Consider the following 18132-nt stretch of genomic DNA (forward strand, 5'->3'; position numbering starts at 1 on the left):
TGGAATGTGGTGTGTGTGTCGGTCTGAGACCCATTAGTGTCTTATGTATCCCATTGAACAGCTTCCCCCAACAACCACAGACCGTACAGGAGTTCCTCCAACCGCAGGAGTGTCGCTGGATTCCCTGAAGAGATGTCCAGAGCCAAAACACCCACGGTCAGCCCACTAACACACATACGCACATACAACTCATTATAAAAGAGGTGTTCGGAACTGAAGGGCCACATTAGCAAGTGTTGTTTTTGTTTTGTGATAACCATATAAATGATGTACATGCAGGCACACACACACTCAAACACATGTAGCTGTAAACGCGTTTCAGAGGTCCGTTGTTGAAATTAATGTAAAGATCGCTGTATAATTCTATAAGCATGAGGAGAAATGGAATGATTCAGTACGTTTACATGGTCTTTAGTATCCCGATTTTGAGGCTTATCCCGGCTTTGAGCATATTCGGGATATGGTGTTTACATGGAACACAGAGAAACCCGGTTATTCATATCCCCATATACATGATAAATAACAGTATCCCGTTTTCCGATCGCTGCATCCTATCTGCGCATGCGTGTTTTACGTCTTTTTCAACGTTTTCCAACGCAACCTAACTTGTTCAACGGAGCGAGGTGGAAAACCAGCGTCACGTAGCTTTTCCGCAACAGATTTGAATACATCAGTATGTCGGTGTTTTCTGCATCTAAACACGTCGTTATGTTTAGTTCTTTCATTACTTTAAGGGAAAATTCTGTCTCTTCGTCGCTCCAAAAGTGAGTAGTTCTCGTTGCCGCCATGTTGTTTGTATATCTAGTGCGTCACTTGGCGTCACTCGCGCATGCGCAGACAGTGGGCAGCCATGAGAAATCGGGATAAGGTGTATACATGCTCCAGTATCCCGGCTTCTATCGGAGTACTCCAGGTAGCAAAGCCGGGTTTCTTGAAATCGGGAAATGAGCATATCCCGATTTCTGAATTCGGGATATGGTGTTTACATGGACAGACACGAAATCGGGATACTTCAATATCCCGATCAAATTCGGGATACTAAAGACCATGTAAACGTGGTCAATGACTTCCTGTTTCTATCACAAACCTGTGGATCCCTTGTTAGTACAATAAGACAAGATCATAAGACTCTTGTTTATTTATAGGACTGTGACAAAACAAACATGAACATATTGGATCCCACCAGTCATGAGAAGAGTTCCCTCTTTGCCCAGCTTTATTTCTACCAAGTTTTTTTCCCACATGAAATGCTTTTAATGTGAAAGCAGTGAAACCCCCCCCTCGAAAGTCAAATTTATATTCATTTCTATCACCAAATCACAACAGAAGTTATTTCAGGTCACTTTTCCTATAGAACACATCTGGACCGCGTTCTTTTAATAAATAATGATGTTACTGATCTAATTTAAGTGAAGATATTTCATTTCATTTTCTTCATTGTCGCACATCTACGCTTCTCCTCCGCTCTCACCTATAGCAAGAGACAGAGAGAAGAGGACAACATGCGCTCTCAACTCCCATTGCCTGAAAAACGTTCCCAAAATATCCACGTTTTTTAAGGCACCATAAATGATTCTGTCAAGGAAAACGTTAGCTCTGCTAGTAGTAGTAGCCAGAGTAGCTCTGCCACTGCTGACAGGGTTCGACCCAACTTTGCAGTCAGAGAGAAAGTATTCCTACTGGCTGTACAAAACTGATTTTGGTAAAAAAAATAAAAATAAATGAATAAGGAAATAAATAAAACATAGATAAACAGAAGTAAGGCAGCTAGATGGATGGATAGATAAAGATAGATAAATAAACAAAAGTAAGTAAGTAAGTAGATGGATGGGTAACAATAAAAACAGATGGATAAAGATAGATAAATAAATAAACAAAAGTAAGTAGATATATCTATCTACAGTACAATGAATGCGAAATTATTTCAGTTTTCTTTAAATGGATGGGCCAGATGTGTCCGATGTCCGAAAAAGATCTAGATCTAAGATCTTCTTGCAACAAGAGATGCACACTTTGTGGATGAAACCATTGCAAATAGTTGTAAGTTATTGTATCTGTAATTTGCTCAAAAAAGAAAGATATTGTAAAAGTTGTTGTAGTTGGAGAGAAAAATATTGTAATAAGAGTGTATAATATGATTCTTGTTTGTAAGTTTGTAAGCAATTGTTCTGTTGAAAAAAGAAAATAATTTGCCCAAAAAAAAGATACTGTAGTTCTTGTAACTGTTGGAGAGAAAAGAGAAAAATATTGTAAAATAGGGTTCTAAAGTATTGCTATTAAATATGATTCCTGTTTGTTAACTGTCAACCTGTTTGGCAGCTGACAGTCATTTTCAATTCATAGAGAGGATTATTTAATTGCTGTTTAATTGTTATTAAATCAGAATTAAGTGTAGCGTACACTTTTTAAATGTCTCATTTGGGCACCACCTCCTTTTATCGTAGGAAGAACACAGTTTAATCAATTTATCAATCTCAATTAAATAATTTGCATATCTGAAGGAGTGAATCCTTTTCCACAATTTGTACCATTCATTCTCTGCCGTAAAACAACATCACAAACAACTTCTTAAGTGTGAATAAATATTTATTTAATAAAGTGACAACTATGAATAAATGAGGGACTAATAGGATATATGCATATAGGTGTGTAATCAAATAAAACGGATATGATAAGACCTGAAATAACTAATTTGCGGAGCGATGGTGAGAGATGGAGATGTTTTATGGTTTAAACTAACGGGAATGGATTTGATACCTAATCTAATCAATCTTCTCTAAAAGATGTTAATAGGGAGTTTCAAAATAGTGACACCAACTCTTTATCTTAAGCGGTAGGAACGATTCAGCCTACTTTTCCGTAGAGTCTTCTCGGCACGGTGATGGCGAAACGTCGGTGTGACGAGGTGGTGACGAAACGGCACAGCTGATGCAGGTCTCTCTTGGACCGGTAGACAGGACTTGTTGCTTGGTCTGCAGCTCCAACACCCAGCTTCACTTGAGAGTGTTGTAGGTGTTCAGTCGAAGGCCGTAGATGACACTTTGCAATGTCTTTGTGTTCGAAGAAGGAAGCCGGATCATCACATCTTCTCGGCTCGTTGCTATGGCGACAGCCTCCCGGTATCTTGATCCGTAGAAGAGATTGGGTCTTTCTCTAATATCCCAGCTGACTACGCTGTCTAACTTATAAACTAGGTTGGCTTTCTTAATTAGTACTTCTGTTCGTAGAGTAGAAAAATGAATAAAGCTAGAAAAATATTTAAGTCACTACAAAATTGTACGTGGGGAAAAAGGTCTGACGAGAAACAAACAGAGTTTGGAAAAGGCCGTGGAACAATATTCAAGTTGTTCTTAAAACAAAGTTACTAAGTATAAACGCGACTAAGTACGTAAAGAAGAAGACTAAAAGAAGAGCAAGTAAAAGTAAAAAGTAAAAGTGCAAGGTAAAAGAAAAAGTAGAAAGTGCGGAGAAGAGCGAGCGTCCCTCTGATTTTATGTGTTAATTATTCAGGGCGTGTTTTGGATTGGGTTTCCAAATTCTTCAGGCTGAAAGAGAAGGGAACGCCTGTACTTCTTTGTCTACAGATATCTTATTACCTGATCTTCTTACCCTGCTTTATTTTACTTAATTTAATCATTCCATCACTCATCATGGCTTTTCGCGATGTTCTTGCAACACTCGCGATGTTCTTGCAACACTCAACATTACAAGATGGCGTATCAGAATGACCACATCAAAATAACTCATAAGCATCAATAATTAATAAAATCAGGTTTTATTTACAGTGATATTTTGCTAATATTAAAAGGTTGGGGTTTCTAAAATAACAATTCCAATAGTTATGATTTCAACTAATAGCTACTATTAGTATAAGAACATACCTAAGTTTCAACATGCTTTAATTTCAACAATGATAAAAAGAAAGAAAATGTTTTTAAAGATAGCCAGTTGAGGGCACTGTTGATCCATGTTACTTGTGACAAATTATGTGAATTTGGGCTAGGTTTATCGTAAAAGGATCAAAATCGTCTCACTGTGATCCTAAGCACTTCCTGAAAAACAATATATAACTTACTAGGTTAATACAATTTCGATAGTCATATTATCAAACTTAGGCTCTTTTTACAGAGGAATGCACATCTCAGAGTCCTTCTCTGGGAGAGGGGTATTTACAACCTGCTTATCTGTTTTCACTCCCCTGGTCACTCTGGGAGAGGGGGAGGAAGAAAGTGTTTGGTATGTTTGCATGTGTGTGTCTCTGAAAAGGAAGAATTAATGAATCATAGACTTAAAACATAATGAATATAACATTAAGGCTTCTTGATTTTGTTCTCATGAAGTATAAGAGGCAACTCCTCTCCTTCTTTGTAGTTCCTGATATCGTGTTGATGTTCTTTCGATTCAGGATTAATTAGATCAGAAACAAGAGTGTGAAATTCCACAGAAGTGTAAATCAGGGATGTCCGATAGCGTGGGTCTGTCCAGCATTTGGACATGGCACATTTATGGCTAAGGTGAAAAGGGTTGATCTGTTAGAAGAGTTCTTCCACAGGCCAGTCTCCTAAATTTACATTCCAGAGAGGGGGAGAGATCCGAGGATGACAGGATCCCCTACATAAGATATGAAACCCAATCTGCAGAGGATCATAGGTATTTAAATGCTACAGTTTGTGCTTGTGATTTATTCGACATAAACTACTTCAAATGACTCACACATATTAACAGAGAGACTTTAAACTAATAGTAATTTGTAATTTCACATTGGGAATTTTGGTGTGGTTGCGTTCCGTATGGGATTCATTAAGACGGACCAATCAAACCGTTTGCTTGGACTTTATGTTGTAAAATATATTGAGCAAAATAACTTTAAAAGATGAACAGTAAACAGTGATTAAGGCATTTGCTGTGAAGCATATGTCACATAATCAGTTTCTTTTATTGGTTCTAGGACTATTCAATTGCGTGCAGAGGAATTTTTTTCTCTGCATGGATTTAATCAAGTCCCATAAAGAAATCCAAATGATGTAATGATGTATATGATGATTCAGACTGCGCCAGGCTACATATGAAATGCTTGTAATATATTTGGATTTTTCTCAGCCGTAACTGATCTTATAAGAATTTAGATGAAAGTAAATTGTTGCAGGTAAAAACAATGAGCGCGATCTACCCGCACTGCCTTTGCGATCTACTGGTCGATCGCAATCAACGTATTGTGCACCCCTGCCTTGGCATCATCACCGGGAAACTTTCTTGCTTGGATGTTTGGATTTCAGGTGATAAATTAAACCCCACGCGGAAAAAATTCTTTGCAGATGCACCCCTCTTGAAATTTCAGTATAACACGTTTTGCAAATTGCTATCAGTGGGTCTTTAATGTAATATTTATATAATACTTTATATATTGAAATACGTTCACACAGCAGACATGCCCGTGCTGGCTGCGGTTGTTGCTTGTGTCATCACAACATCCTGTTTCGGCCTTGTTGTTTCGGTGATAAAAGTCATTCGAAAATTTTTTGTGGCCGAATATTCGGTGCATCTCTAGTTTATACCTCAGCGGGAAATAGATGGCGTAACCTATGCCGCTCAGAGGTGACATCGTCCAGGTCAGAAGACATCATCCGGGGTCTGTAGGTCAGGTCAGATGCGTTATTTAGAGGCTGCGTCTCGATGCCCCAGTCCCACTCCCGCAATATGGATATACGCTGATCTAATTATCTCCTGAAAGAGTGCAAATAACACAAAAGTTATATGGGTGAGTAAACAATCGTATTTTATGCTAGAAATAAAGTCCACGTTGTAAAAAACAGTAGTTACTCTTTAAGTGGGAAACAAATCTAAACATTAGCCTAGCATTTAGACCGTTAGAACACAAGTGCTGATTGAGGCATTTGTCGCAATACACATTATCACATTAGACAACATTAGGCCACTTCTTTGTCCAGAGGTGGACCTTACAGACCACATTTGAATGTTGTCTCATTGAAGGGACAATAGATGGACAGGAGCAGGAGTACAAGAATCTGGTGAAAAACTTTGTCTCGCGGTGCGGCGCTGATCAGTGCAGCTGGACTGTGGTCATTGCCGTGGGCTGGAGCCTATCCCAGCTGTCATTGGGCAAGAGGCGGGGTACACCCTGGACAGGTTCCCAAACCTATCGCAGGGCTAACACAGATAGACAGACAACCATTCACACTCACATGCTCACCTACGGGGTTTAGAATCACCAATTAACCAAACGAGCATGTCCTTGGATGGTGGGAGGAAGCTGAAGTACCCGGAGAGAACCCATGCAGACACAGGGAGAACATGCTATTAATATTATTTAATTAAATATCTTTAATATCTGTTTGTATGTAATGGACGAGAATTTCCCACAAGTATCTATCTATGTCACGGTAGTTATATTCATGTTCAAATATTTATTTTGTAGTGAGCTGTATTTATCTGTGTGTTTATATCATAAGTAATATTTGTCAAATATGACCTGCAGGGGGAGTCTCCAAACACACCAGTTCGCAGTTCTTCCTTCAAGGCCAACAGCAAAGGCCCCGCCACACCAAAACGGTACACGCACTCACACACACATCTCTCACTTCAGTTATAGTTCAGGTGACGTGATACGAGTATTTTGGCTTTCAGGGTAAGATCGAACCGGAGTCGTGCTCAGTCTCCCTGCTCACCTGGACAGTACCCGTCCTCCCCGCTCCGGCAGAGAGCCACCACCCCCGGCACTGATGACAGGGGCCACACTGAGGTTAAAGGTCACAGCACCCTGGAAAGGAAATCCACCAAATCAGAGACCTGCGAGAAGAAGATCCCCAAATCAACCAGCAGAGATTTGACTGCAGGTAATGACAGTGTGGTGTGAGTTTAGCTACAGGACACTCATGTGCACTGGCAGCTGCAGACAAGGAAGAGCTGGTACAAAAAAAAAATTCTTTGTTTATGTGACAGAACAGACCGAAGCTAAATGCTAATACGGCATGGAAAAGGGGACACAAGCTAAATAGAAATGGAACAACCTGTAGCATTTAAACTGGTTGCAGTGGGTTACCCACTTGAAAATGAACAACCTTTGGCTCTATGCTATGAGTTTTCATAATCAGAACAAAGTAAGACTGGATAATGGCAAAAAGAATTCCGAATAAGAATCACTTTGTTGTCATTGTATTCACTAGTGCAGTGCCCGTCGGAAGTATGTATTCCTATAGTGGGAGCTGAAGGAGATTTTTCAGTTGTGACCATTGTCGTGACCCATGTCTCCTCCCCACAAAGACATTAATTGTAGTGTTTTTACCGGTGGTTTTAATTGTATTAGCAGTGCACATCTTCGTGCCCGTAGCGAGACACCTGCCCAGTTTCAAATCAGCGTGCCACAGACAGACAGACAGACACACACACACACACACACACAAACTCACCAAATAAGTTAAAAGAAATTCTTGATTTATAGATAGATGATCAAATCACTCATGTTTTGTCTGTAAACTGTAAAATAACGTTGAGTCTCCGTTGCCATGGTTACCATCTAGCGTTTGAGCCAGCGCAATAATTTAGAACTGTCATCAGGCAACTGGAAATATTAGAGCGGAGAAAATCTATTTTACCGATATATTTTACATTTCTTATGTACCACGATAGATAGATATTCAGTGCGATTTAATTAAGTGCCATAAAAGCAGAAACTATAAGGTAAGAAAAAATGAAAAACAACAGTATGTAACAGAGTAGAAAAATAACACACACAATACTACTACTAACAAAATAAAGACACACAGAATATTGCACAAGGTAGTGTTTTTGAGTGTTCAAGTGTTTCTAGTGTTTTCAGGGTTGTTTAGAGTTTTTTTTAATCCAATATTTTATTCATTTTTAAAGCAGACGCAGAACAGAGAACATACATAACAGCAAGGTTAGGTAAAACATATCACATAAATTAACATCTATCTAATAATGCAAGGAGCGTCTGTCTGTGTGTCACTCTGTTGGTTTGTTTGTTTGTCTGTTCCACGCATAACTCTCGAACCACTTATCCGATCCACCTCAAATTTGCTATGTATCTTCCGAATGGTTTGCGGGAGTGCAGTGCAAAGTTTCGTGGTTTTTGGACCATAAACACTAAAGATATCGTTAAAACAAGCATTTACTCATTTACCGTTCTTCTGCTCCGTCTGACTGGAGCCACTCCCCCTGTCACTGTTGCCTAGAGACAGACACCACACACAGCGCTGCTCACATAACCCGCGCCTTTTAAAAATGTCCTCTACATCCCGATACTCCTCAAAAAACGTTCTTCATCCCCAATCATCTTCTGAGACTGATACGGTATGGGACATTATGTTATGAGAGGAAGAGGCGGAGCATGCGCACAAATCTTGAGCACTGTTTACAAATCGGCTTTAGAAGAAACCAAACTCAAGGAGAAATTATATTTTGCCCTGGTAACCCTAATAGGCTCAATATCTTCTCCGGCAGGAAAACTAGCATGTAGTCCGCCATCTATCTATAAATCAAGAAGCGTCTGTGTGTGTGTGTGTGTGTGTGTGTGTGTCTGTGGCACGCATATCTCGCGAACCGTTGGCCCGATTGATTTGAAACTGGGCAGGTGTCTCGCTACGGGCACGAAGATGTGCATTGCTAAGTTTGACGTTGTTTGGATAAGAAATGTAAAATATATCGGTAAAATAGGTTTTCTCCGCTCTAATATTTCCACTAATCCTCATACACAGCACCTGTAGGCTCCCACTATAGGAATACATACTTCCGACGGGCACTGCACTAGTACAGAAAAAAAAAGAAATAAAACAAAAACAAACGTCAATATATCAATACTATAATGGACCTTACATGGACAGTTCAATTTAGGCATAATACATGGAATGGGGACTGTGCTGCCTTATCAATGAAGCAAAATCAACACCTGAATGAGAGCATTAGGGAGATACAGAGGTGTAAGAATTGGCAAAACTTTAAATATATCTGCATACCACTGGCTAACAGATGGAGGCCTGGGCTTAATCCACTGAAATAGAATGCATCTCCTAGCTAATAAAAGTAACTGTACAGGAGGTTTTGCAGGAGACTTGACACAGAAAGACCCTCTCCTGACAGATTTAGTAGAAATAAACCAGGATCTATATGTATGTTCTTAACAAAAATTTAGTTGATTTCCTGTGAGACTTTTCCCCAACATTTTAAAATCAAAGGACAGCGCCAAATGCAATGTCTGTAAGACCCAACCTCCTGCTTGCATTTACCACACAGGGGAGAGACTTCAGGATAGAAAGTATTCAGAGACTGCGGCGTTGTAATCTATTTGCTGGCTCTTAGTTAATCTATTGCATAAAAATATCTTGCCTTTAGTTGCCAAGTCCCTGTGCCATAAACCTTGTTACATGTTACATGAATTAATGGATTGTAGTTTCCTATAGAGATGGGGAATAATTTTCTTATTATGTTGACATTGTCAATTATGTTGACACAACAAGAATGAGTCAATAACAGGTTATTGGCTGAGATTCAGTGAGACCTAGGCTATTAATAAAATGTCTGACCTGGAAGTAGCCATAAAATGTTGAGATGGTACACCAAATTTGACCCTTATTTGTTCAAAAGACAACAATTTATCTCCCTCAAACAAATCTCCAAAAATTTTAATACCACGATCATACCAGCACTGGGATATATTTGTATCAAGTCCTGGTGGAAAGGCCTTATTCTGAATAGGGGACTGGTGGGAAGCTTGTGGTTTAAATAGGAATTCCTACTGAAACTTGCTCGTTATGTAAATAATCAGAAACCGGTGCAGCTAATTTCCATTAACTGTTTGGGTACTTACCTGTAGTAACCTGTTGGGGGGTGGAAGCTGTTTTGTCCCTGTTCTCTTCCCTATGAATGTTGCTGTAATGACCCTTGTCCATCAGAGGCTCCAGTGTCAAGGTGTGAATGGGGTTGCAACCTCTTGTGGACAGAAGTTAAAACTGTATTGTAAATAAATGGCAGATTAAATCTCAGTCCACCTCCTCTGTTTAGTGAAGGTTTTTCCAGTCTGACATAGATGGCTTCCTTTACTCCTCTTTCAAGCCATCGGTCTTCTCTGGCTAAGATCTGGACGTTATCTTCAAAGGAGTGTCCTTTGTCCCTCAGGTGTAGGTGGACCGCTGAATCATATCCTGATGAGCTGGCTCTCCTGTGTTGGTACATGCGTTGGTGGATGGGTTGTTTGCTTTCCCCAATGTATAAATCTGTACACTCCTCACTACACTGAACAGCGTACACCACATTACTCTAGCACTTATTATTTGATTCCCACCACCCCCTGGAACACAAACTAGGGGTCATCAGAACTCTTCAGCACCGAGCACAGACAGTACCCACGAGACTGGATGGCAAGGAGAAGAAGCCAAAACACTTAGACTTAGACTTAGACTTAGATAAACTATTCATCCACAAGGGGAATTGCTTGGTCACAGTAGCAGAGTTGCACATAAAAAAAAAACACTCTTAAGAACCACAGATAAAAGAAAGATAAAATAAAATAAAATAAAAATAAGTAAATAAAATCTGATAAAATAAAATAGTACAGTATAAGCAAAAATGTACAAATTAGCATATTAGCATATGGACAAAAGTACAAGAAACAGAGACGGAAGAATATACATTATATACACAATACAATCAGGGGAGAGCGCGAACGCAGTCCCCCACTACCAGAAATTATGCAGTCGAAGTCAAAGACAAAACACCCAGGCAAAAAGGTGTAGGGCCTACGCTGTTCAGTGTAGTGTAGTGAGGAGTGTACAGGCTTGAAGCTACTCAGCTACTCAAAAAACTCTACAAGTCCAGTTTCCTTTTTTAAAACCTTTTTTGGATATATCATGACCTGGATGACTGAGAACCTTCACAGACATTATTTAAAGCGTTTTGGTGCCCCAGTCACTCCCACTATATGGATATACACGGATGTAAATATCGTCCGAATGACTCCAAATGACAAAGTAATATGGGTGAGTAAACAATCGTATTTTATGCCAGAAATAAGGTCCAGGTTGTAAAAAAACAGTAGTTCCCCTTTAAGTGGATCTCTTGTATTAAAGCTATGTGGGCCCCTTCCTTTTTGAGGGATGTGTCAAGGCTGTCGGTTGGAATTGGACACAACGATTCAGACACTGACCAAGAATCCAGAGGTTGTGGTGATTACACCAATCTATTGCCTAGACAGAGATAGCAGGTGGGAGCACATTTGCGAGACAACGGAGTTGGGTGGGACCAGGCTGATGGGGATCCGGGGTAGCTGGGGTAGGTATGCTGGCGGACTGGCAGAGCTGGGGGAGGCTCAGAAACTGAACAGCGGGTCTGCGGAGACCCGCTTTTCAGTTTCAGTGATGCGATTAGCCTGACCTTCCAGGCAGCGGCGGTTGATCCATGATCTTCGACTGTATTATTTGCCTCAATAATGACCACCAGGCTCGGTTGGCATGTTATAATATCGTTAGAGTAGCGTCAGGTTGGGGTAAGGTGCTTTTAGGCTGAATATATTAGGACCCGAGCGGGAGCACCGCGAAGACACAACCTTCAGCCAGCTATCGTCACGTGACTCCCCACCGATTGTCGAGAGTTTAATGCTATGACAGCTCTGGGGAAGAAGCTGTTTTTCAGTCTGTTCGTTTTGACTTTGATTGTAGGTGGTGGCCAGGATGGGATCTAAGGTTGCTGTGGGTTCTCTTGAGGCAGCGTGTGTTGTAGATATCCTCAAGAGATGGAAGGGGCAAATAATGATTTTTTTGGGCAGTGTTAATGACGCTCTGCAGCGTCTTCCTTTCTACTGCCGTGCAGCTGGCAAACCACAGCGAGATGCCGTAGCTCAGCACTGTCTCCACGGTGCAACGGTAAAAAGACACTAACAGTTTTTCAGATAGATTGTTCTTCCTAACTATTATCAGGAAATAGAGTCTCTGTTGTGCCTTTTTCAGCAGTGCTGTGGTGTTAGTTGCCCAGGACAGGTCCTCCTCAATGTGAGTGCCCAGGAACCTGAAATCTGAGACCCTCTCCACTCTGTCAGATGAATGAATGTCAGATTTCCTCCTCCTGAAGTCCACTACCAGCTCCTTTGGCTTGTTGAAGATGAGATTGTTCGTGGAGCACCATTCTGACAGCCTTTCCACCTCCTCCCTGTACACAGTCTCATCACCTCTCGAGATGAGTCCTGCTATGGTGGTGTTGTCTGCAAACTTTATGATGACGTTGTTCAGGTGGGTGGGCGTGCAGTCGTGTGTATAGAGGGTACAGAGGAGGGGGCTCAGCACGCAGCCCTGAGGGGGGCCAGTGTTGATGCTGAGAGCTGAGGACCGATTTGGTCCTACTATCACCCTCTGGGAGTGGTTTGTCAGGAAGCTGTGAATGCAAATGGACTGTGTAATGCCCATGTCCAAGGGTATTATGATGTTGAAGGTGGAGCTATGAAGTAACCTGGCGTAGCTCCCTCTCTGTTCCACGTGTGTGAGTGTAGTGTGGAGAGCTGTAGCAACAGCAAGATTCCACATGTACACTTTAGTCAGATATGTGTATCCATGACAGATGTTTGTTTATCTTGCTGTTCTCTTCTCTCTTTCTTCTGTCTGTACCCGGCTGGCCTTAGGCAGATGGGTCCCTCCATATGAGCTGGGTTCTGCTCAAGGTTTCTTCCTGTTAAAAGGGAGTTTTTCCTTGCCACCGTCACCTTCAGGCTTGCTCCGGGGGTTTCAGGCCGGGTTTTTGTAAAGCGTCTTGAGACGATTTGTATTGTTATTGACGCTATATAAATAAAATTGAATTGAATTGAATTGAATCTTCTGTAGACCTGTTTGTCCTGTATGCAGACTGGTAGGGATCGAATGTGGGTGGCAGGCTTGCTGTGATATGACTCCGAACCAGTTTCTTGAAACATTTAATAATGATGGGTGTGAGAGCCAATGGCCAGTAGTCATTAAGGCTGCTGGTGTTGGTCTTCTTTGGTAAAGGAATGATTGTGAAGGACTTCAGGAATTAAGCACTGGGACAGTGGGACTGGTTAAATATGCTGGTGAAGACACCAACCAGCTGGTTGGCACAGTCTCTCAGCACCCTCTCTGTGGCATCCTCTGGTTCAGCAGCTTTTCTGGGATTCACTGCCCACAGAGTGCGCCGTACCTTCTGTGCCTGCACTGTGAGGATATGGCTGCTGTGGGCTGGTGAATGTGGTTTTTCTGCCACTGGTGACTCAGCCTCAAAGTGGGTGAAGAAGTGAGGCGTCACTTTCAGCTGTAGTCAAGTTTCTGGATCTGTAGTTGGTGATGTTTTGGACTCGTTGCCACATCTGCCATGTGTTGTTACTGCTGCAATTGTCATACACTACTCACAATAAGTTAGGGATATTGTGAGAGACTCAGTGGATGTCATACATACGGTGTTTGTTTCACTTCAGAGATTTTTGGGATAGGGAGGCAATTGTATTGGGGTGATAGACACACCTCATTTTGTGTTTTCCACGTAATGGTCTCACTGTGTACAGTGTGCCTTACATATTGGGGCCAATACCAGAAAATACTAAAAGACAACCCTTTTCAATGTGGCATCAATTTCAACATTCTGTGGGTATAAAAAGCTGGTATTGTCAGTAAGTCATTCCAAGTTCATCATTCAAACAGCCATGAACACACGACGTCACTTAACGGACGAGCAGCGGCACCTGGCCATAGCGCGCCTTCGGGTCGGTGGCAGGCAGTCAGATGTTGCTCGTGAACTTGGTGTGTCTCAAAGTGTCATCAGCAGACTTGCATCAAGACACAGAACTACTGGCAGAGTTTGTGACAGACCCAGGAGTGGAGCCCCACGAGTGACAGACCGCAACGATGACCAGTACGTAAGGACCTATGCACTCAGACATCGTTATGCAACTGCCACACAGCTGCAGGCCCGTTTACGAGATGTGAGGGGTACTAGGGTTTCCAGACAAACCATTCGCAACCAACTCCACCGCTTTGGCTTGAATGCCAGACAACCGTTGCAGGTGATTCCACTGACACCAAGACACCGCCGTGAACGTTTGCAGTGGGCACAAGATCATGTGACCTGGACAATGCAGCAGTGGTCTACCGTCCTGTTCACTGATGAGTGTCGGGTCACCTTGCACAGAAATGATGGTCGTCAGCGTTGCTGGAGAAGGCGAGGTGAGCGATACGCCGAGGTCAACATGGTCCCCAGGGTTCGCTTTGGTGGAGGAGGTGCAACAGTCTGGGCAGGCATCACCAGTCAGCGCAATACAGATTTGGTTATTGTAGATGGCTCAGTCACTGCACATCCTTACCTCAGAGACATCATAGAACCCCAATTCCGCCAGCACACCCCCAACTTTCTGTTCATGGATGATAATGCTCCATCACATCGTGCCAGAATTGTCACAGCTCGACTTCAGGAAGTCGGAGTGCCTCATATGGTATGGCCAGCAATGTCCCCTGACCTGAACCCCATAGAGCACGTCTGGGACCAGCTGAAGCAGAGACTGGATGATCGTACCCCGCCCCCACGTGACCTGGCAGAACTGCGTGTAGCACTTGTGGAAGAGTGGAACGCATTGCCTCAGAACAACATCATGAGGCTAGTGAGGAGCATGAGACGTCGCTGTCAAGCTGTCATTGCGGCAAATGGTGGAAACACCCGCTACTGACATTGTCAATTTTTGTTATTTGGGGCTATCCTAGATATTGTCTAAATTTTTGGGGTAATAAATATTAAACTAATGAAAATGGTGTTTCTTCTCATTCATTATTAGTAATATCAAAGGAAACTTTTACTTATTTCATTAAAATTCAGACCAAATAGAAAAAGCACTCATGTAAATAACAATATCCGTAACTTATTGTGAGTAGTGTATTTTATTCTGTTCTTGTAATGAAAAACACTACTGAAATGCAGCAAGAGAGAAAGAGTATAAGATAAGGAGGTAGAGAAGAAGACAAATAAAGTCTCCATGCGTGTCTGTCTCTCTGTTCATCTCTGAGTTCTCCATTATTTAATTTTTCTCTGCCTAAATGTTAATTTGTACTTGTACCTGTCTATTAAGCCATGTTTGTCCCTCTCCGTCCTCTCAATCACCCATCTAGAGTCTCCAGGCACCCCCACAAGCAGGAGTGTTGGTGGGACAATGGATGCTGAGGAAGCGTCCAGACTGCTGGCAGAGAGACGCCGTCTGGCCCGTATACAGAAGGAGCAGGAGGAAAGACAACGGCAGGAGGAGGAGAGGTGAATGTTGTTGTCATTTACACATGTGTAAATATATGCTTTATTTTAAGAAGAATGAATATTGATTAGTGTCTACAGATGTCCATTGTAGTGTCCAAAATTACATTTGGTTTGCTATCTTTTTGTCTGGATTCAGGCTATTGGTCCAGCTCTAACAGGCTAATGGATATTCTAAAAATAACAGCTCGAAGAATAAGTGAAACCTGGCCCTCTATCATACTGTGCAAAGATTGGACGTACATCTGTTTGAGATAAAAAATCAGTTTGCATTAAAGATCTAAAAGGCAAGATTTAAGCGAAAGAACTACAGTGGCCTTTTCTCTCATCTGCCTGTCTTCTTTTCTTTTCTTTTGATTCTAATATTAAAATTAAATATAAGTAGAGCCCTGTGTCCAGAGAATACTATACAGTCCATCCGGAAAGTATTCACAGTGCTTCATTTTTTCCACATTTTGTTATGTCACAGCCTTATCCCAAGTGGATTCAATTCATTTCTTTCCTTAAAATTATATACATACAACACCCCATAATGACAAGATGTTTTTTGTTTGAGATTTTTGCAAATTTATCAAAAATAAGAAACTAAGAAATCACATGTACATATGTATTCACAGCCTTTGCTCAGTACTTTGTTGATCCCCCTTTGGCATCAATTACACTCTCAAGTCTTTTTGAATATGATGCCACAAGCATGGTACACCTATCTGTGGGCAGTTTTGCCCATTCCTCTTTGCAGCACCTCTCAAGCTCCTTCAGGTTGGATGGGAAGCGTCAGTGCACAGCCATTTTCAGATCTGTCCAGAGATGTTCAATCACATTCAAGTCTGGGCCCTGGCTGAGCCACTCAAAGACATTCACAGAGTTGTCCAGCCGTGTGCTTAGGTCCTGCTGAAAGATTAACCATCACCCCAGTTTGAGGTCAAGAGCGCTCAAGCAGATTTTCATCCAGGATGTCTCTGCACATTGCTCCATTCATCTTTCCCTCTATCCTGACTAGTCTCCCAGTTCCTGCCACTGAAAAACACGTGTCCTCTGACACCCGAGGCTCCGACACATGCGCGGTAGCTCATAAGGCAATTGTATCGAACCACTGTACCGAGGGGTGGTTCGGTCACGTGACTAGTGACGTTTGAAGCCTTTGAGTGACGTTCAAAGCAGTTCAAGTGCTTCAGCGGGTATAAGAATTACCTGATGGATTTGGTTTGTCATGTGAATCATCTGGCGGGATCGAGTGTGTTCAGGGATATCCCGGATATCCTATCCCTATTTAGTGGTGTTCATTTGAATGTTTCTTTGCAGAGTAGGTTGGTTTGTTGCTGTTGTTGGTGTTAGCTGCTTTGAGAGTTAGTAGTGTTGTATCAGATTGCATATTTTGTGGAGAATCATTGTAGATAGATAGTAAGATACAGAGAGAAATAGATAAATTAGTTACATAGTTAGATAACACTAGATTGGTACATAGACATAGTTACACAAACTGCACCATTCAAATGGTTCTTTACATAATATACACTACCGGTCAAAAGTTTTAGAACATCACACTTTTTCCAGTTTTTTACTGAAAATTATTCAGTTTAGTGTCTCATTGCATTCTGAAATGAAAGCACAGAACAAATAAGCAATTTGAGTTGAAAAATAAATCATGGAATCAATTTATAGACCAAAATGTATTCTAAACTTTTGACTCATCAAAGTAGCCACCTTTGGCAGGTGTAACAACTGTACACACTCGTGGCATTCTTTCTGCAATAGAAATCAAATTTTCTTCAGAAAGTTCTTCCTAAGTCTGTTGCAGAAGTTCCCATACATGTTTGGCACTTGTACGTTGCTTTACTTTCACTCTTCTGTCCATTTCATCCCAAACCAGCTCGATGGGGTTTAAGTCTGGAGACTGTGCTGGCCACTCCATGTTTTCAAGCTTACCATCTTGTTCTTTTTTCCTGAGGTAGTTCTGGCATAGCCTCTGACCAACTAGGTGCATACCAGAGGGTATTGCATGGCGCTGCAGAATGCTGTGGTAGCTGTTTTGGTTCAGGGTGCCTCTCACTCTGTACAAGTCACCAACCCTGGATCCAGCAAAACAGCCCCAGACCATCACTCTTCCTCCTCCATGTTTGACAGATCTGTGACTGATGTCACACACTGTGGAACCATCCTCTCGCCTACTCGACGGCATACAAAGATCCTGCGTGATTAACCGAAGATTTGAGATTTTGATTCATCAGTCCATAATACTTTCTTTCTTCCAGTCTTCAGTAGTCCAATGTGTTCAGTGTTTCATGGCCCAGGCGAGCCTCCTTGTCTTATTCTGGCATCTTAGCAAGTTCCAGTATGAGTTCCTATTTAAACCTCAGACTTCCCACCAGTCCCCTAGAACTGAAGAAGCTACTTGGATGAGTGGTGAAACGTCTTCTCAAAAAACTTTACAAGTCCAGTTGCCTTTTTTGAACCTTTTTGGATATCTTAGCAATGGCTTTCTTGCTGCAACTCGTCCTGTCGAACCTGCAGCTCGAAGTCTTCTCTTCACAGTTGAAACTGAGCCTTGCTTACTACGACCACTATTAAGCTGTGCTTGAAGCTGTGTCCTGTGAGCCGCCTATCACGCAAGCTGTTAACTTCCCCCAGTTTCTGAGTTCCTTTTGATGGTGAAGAAAACTGTACTCACTGACACCTTGACTTTCTTTGCAATTTCCTTGTAGGAAAGACCTACATTTTACAAGTGTTATGATGGTCTGTCTCTCTTCCATTGTTAATTGCCTTTTTCTCGCCATTTTTGTAGCAACACACTACTTCCTGCAGTACAATACTGTTCACCTGATGCTCATGAGGGTCTGGTACCACAGTGTGTTCCAGCACTGCTTTTATGCA

At 41.8% G+C, this 18132-nt stretch overlaps 1 protein-coding gene across 1 annotated transcript in view; it reads left to right on the forward strand.

Moving 5' to 3' along the window:
- map7d2b (MAP7 domain containing 2b) overlaps positions 1 to 18132 on the forward strand; it is a gene marked incomplete at its 5' end in the record, with an annotated part of 55760 nt that overhangs the window by 20048 nt on the left and 17580 nt on the right. The window contains 4 exons of the mRNA XM_084566436.1: positions 62 to 156; positions 6497 to 6570; positions 6646 to 6854; positions 15126 to 15264. Of these exons, the coding sequence (XP_084422562.1) occupies positions 62 to 156; positions 6497 to 6570; positions 6646 to 6854; positions 15126 to 15264 (517 nt within the window). The remainder of the gene's footprint in view (positions 1 to 61; positions 157 to 6496; positions 6571 to 6645; positions 6855 to 15125; positions 15265 to 18132) is intronic.

This window comes from Chelon labrosus (assembly GCF_963514085.1).
Source record: "Chelon labrosus genome assembly, chromosome: 18".
NCBI lineage: Eukaryota > Metazoa > Chordata > Actinopteri > Mugiliformes > Mugilidae > Chelon > Chelon labrosus.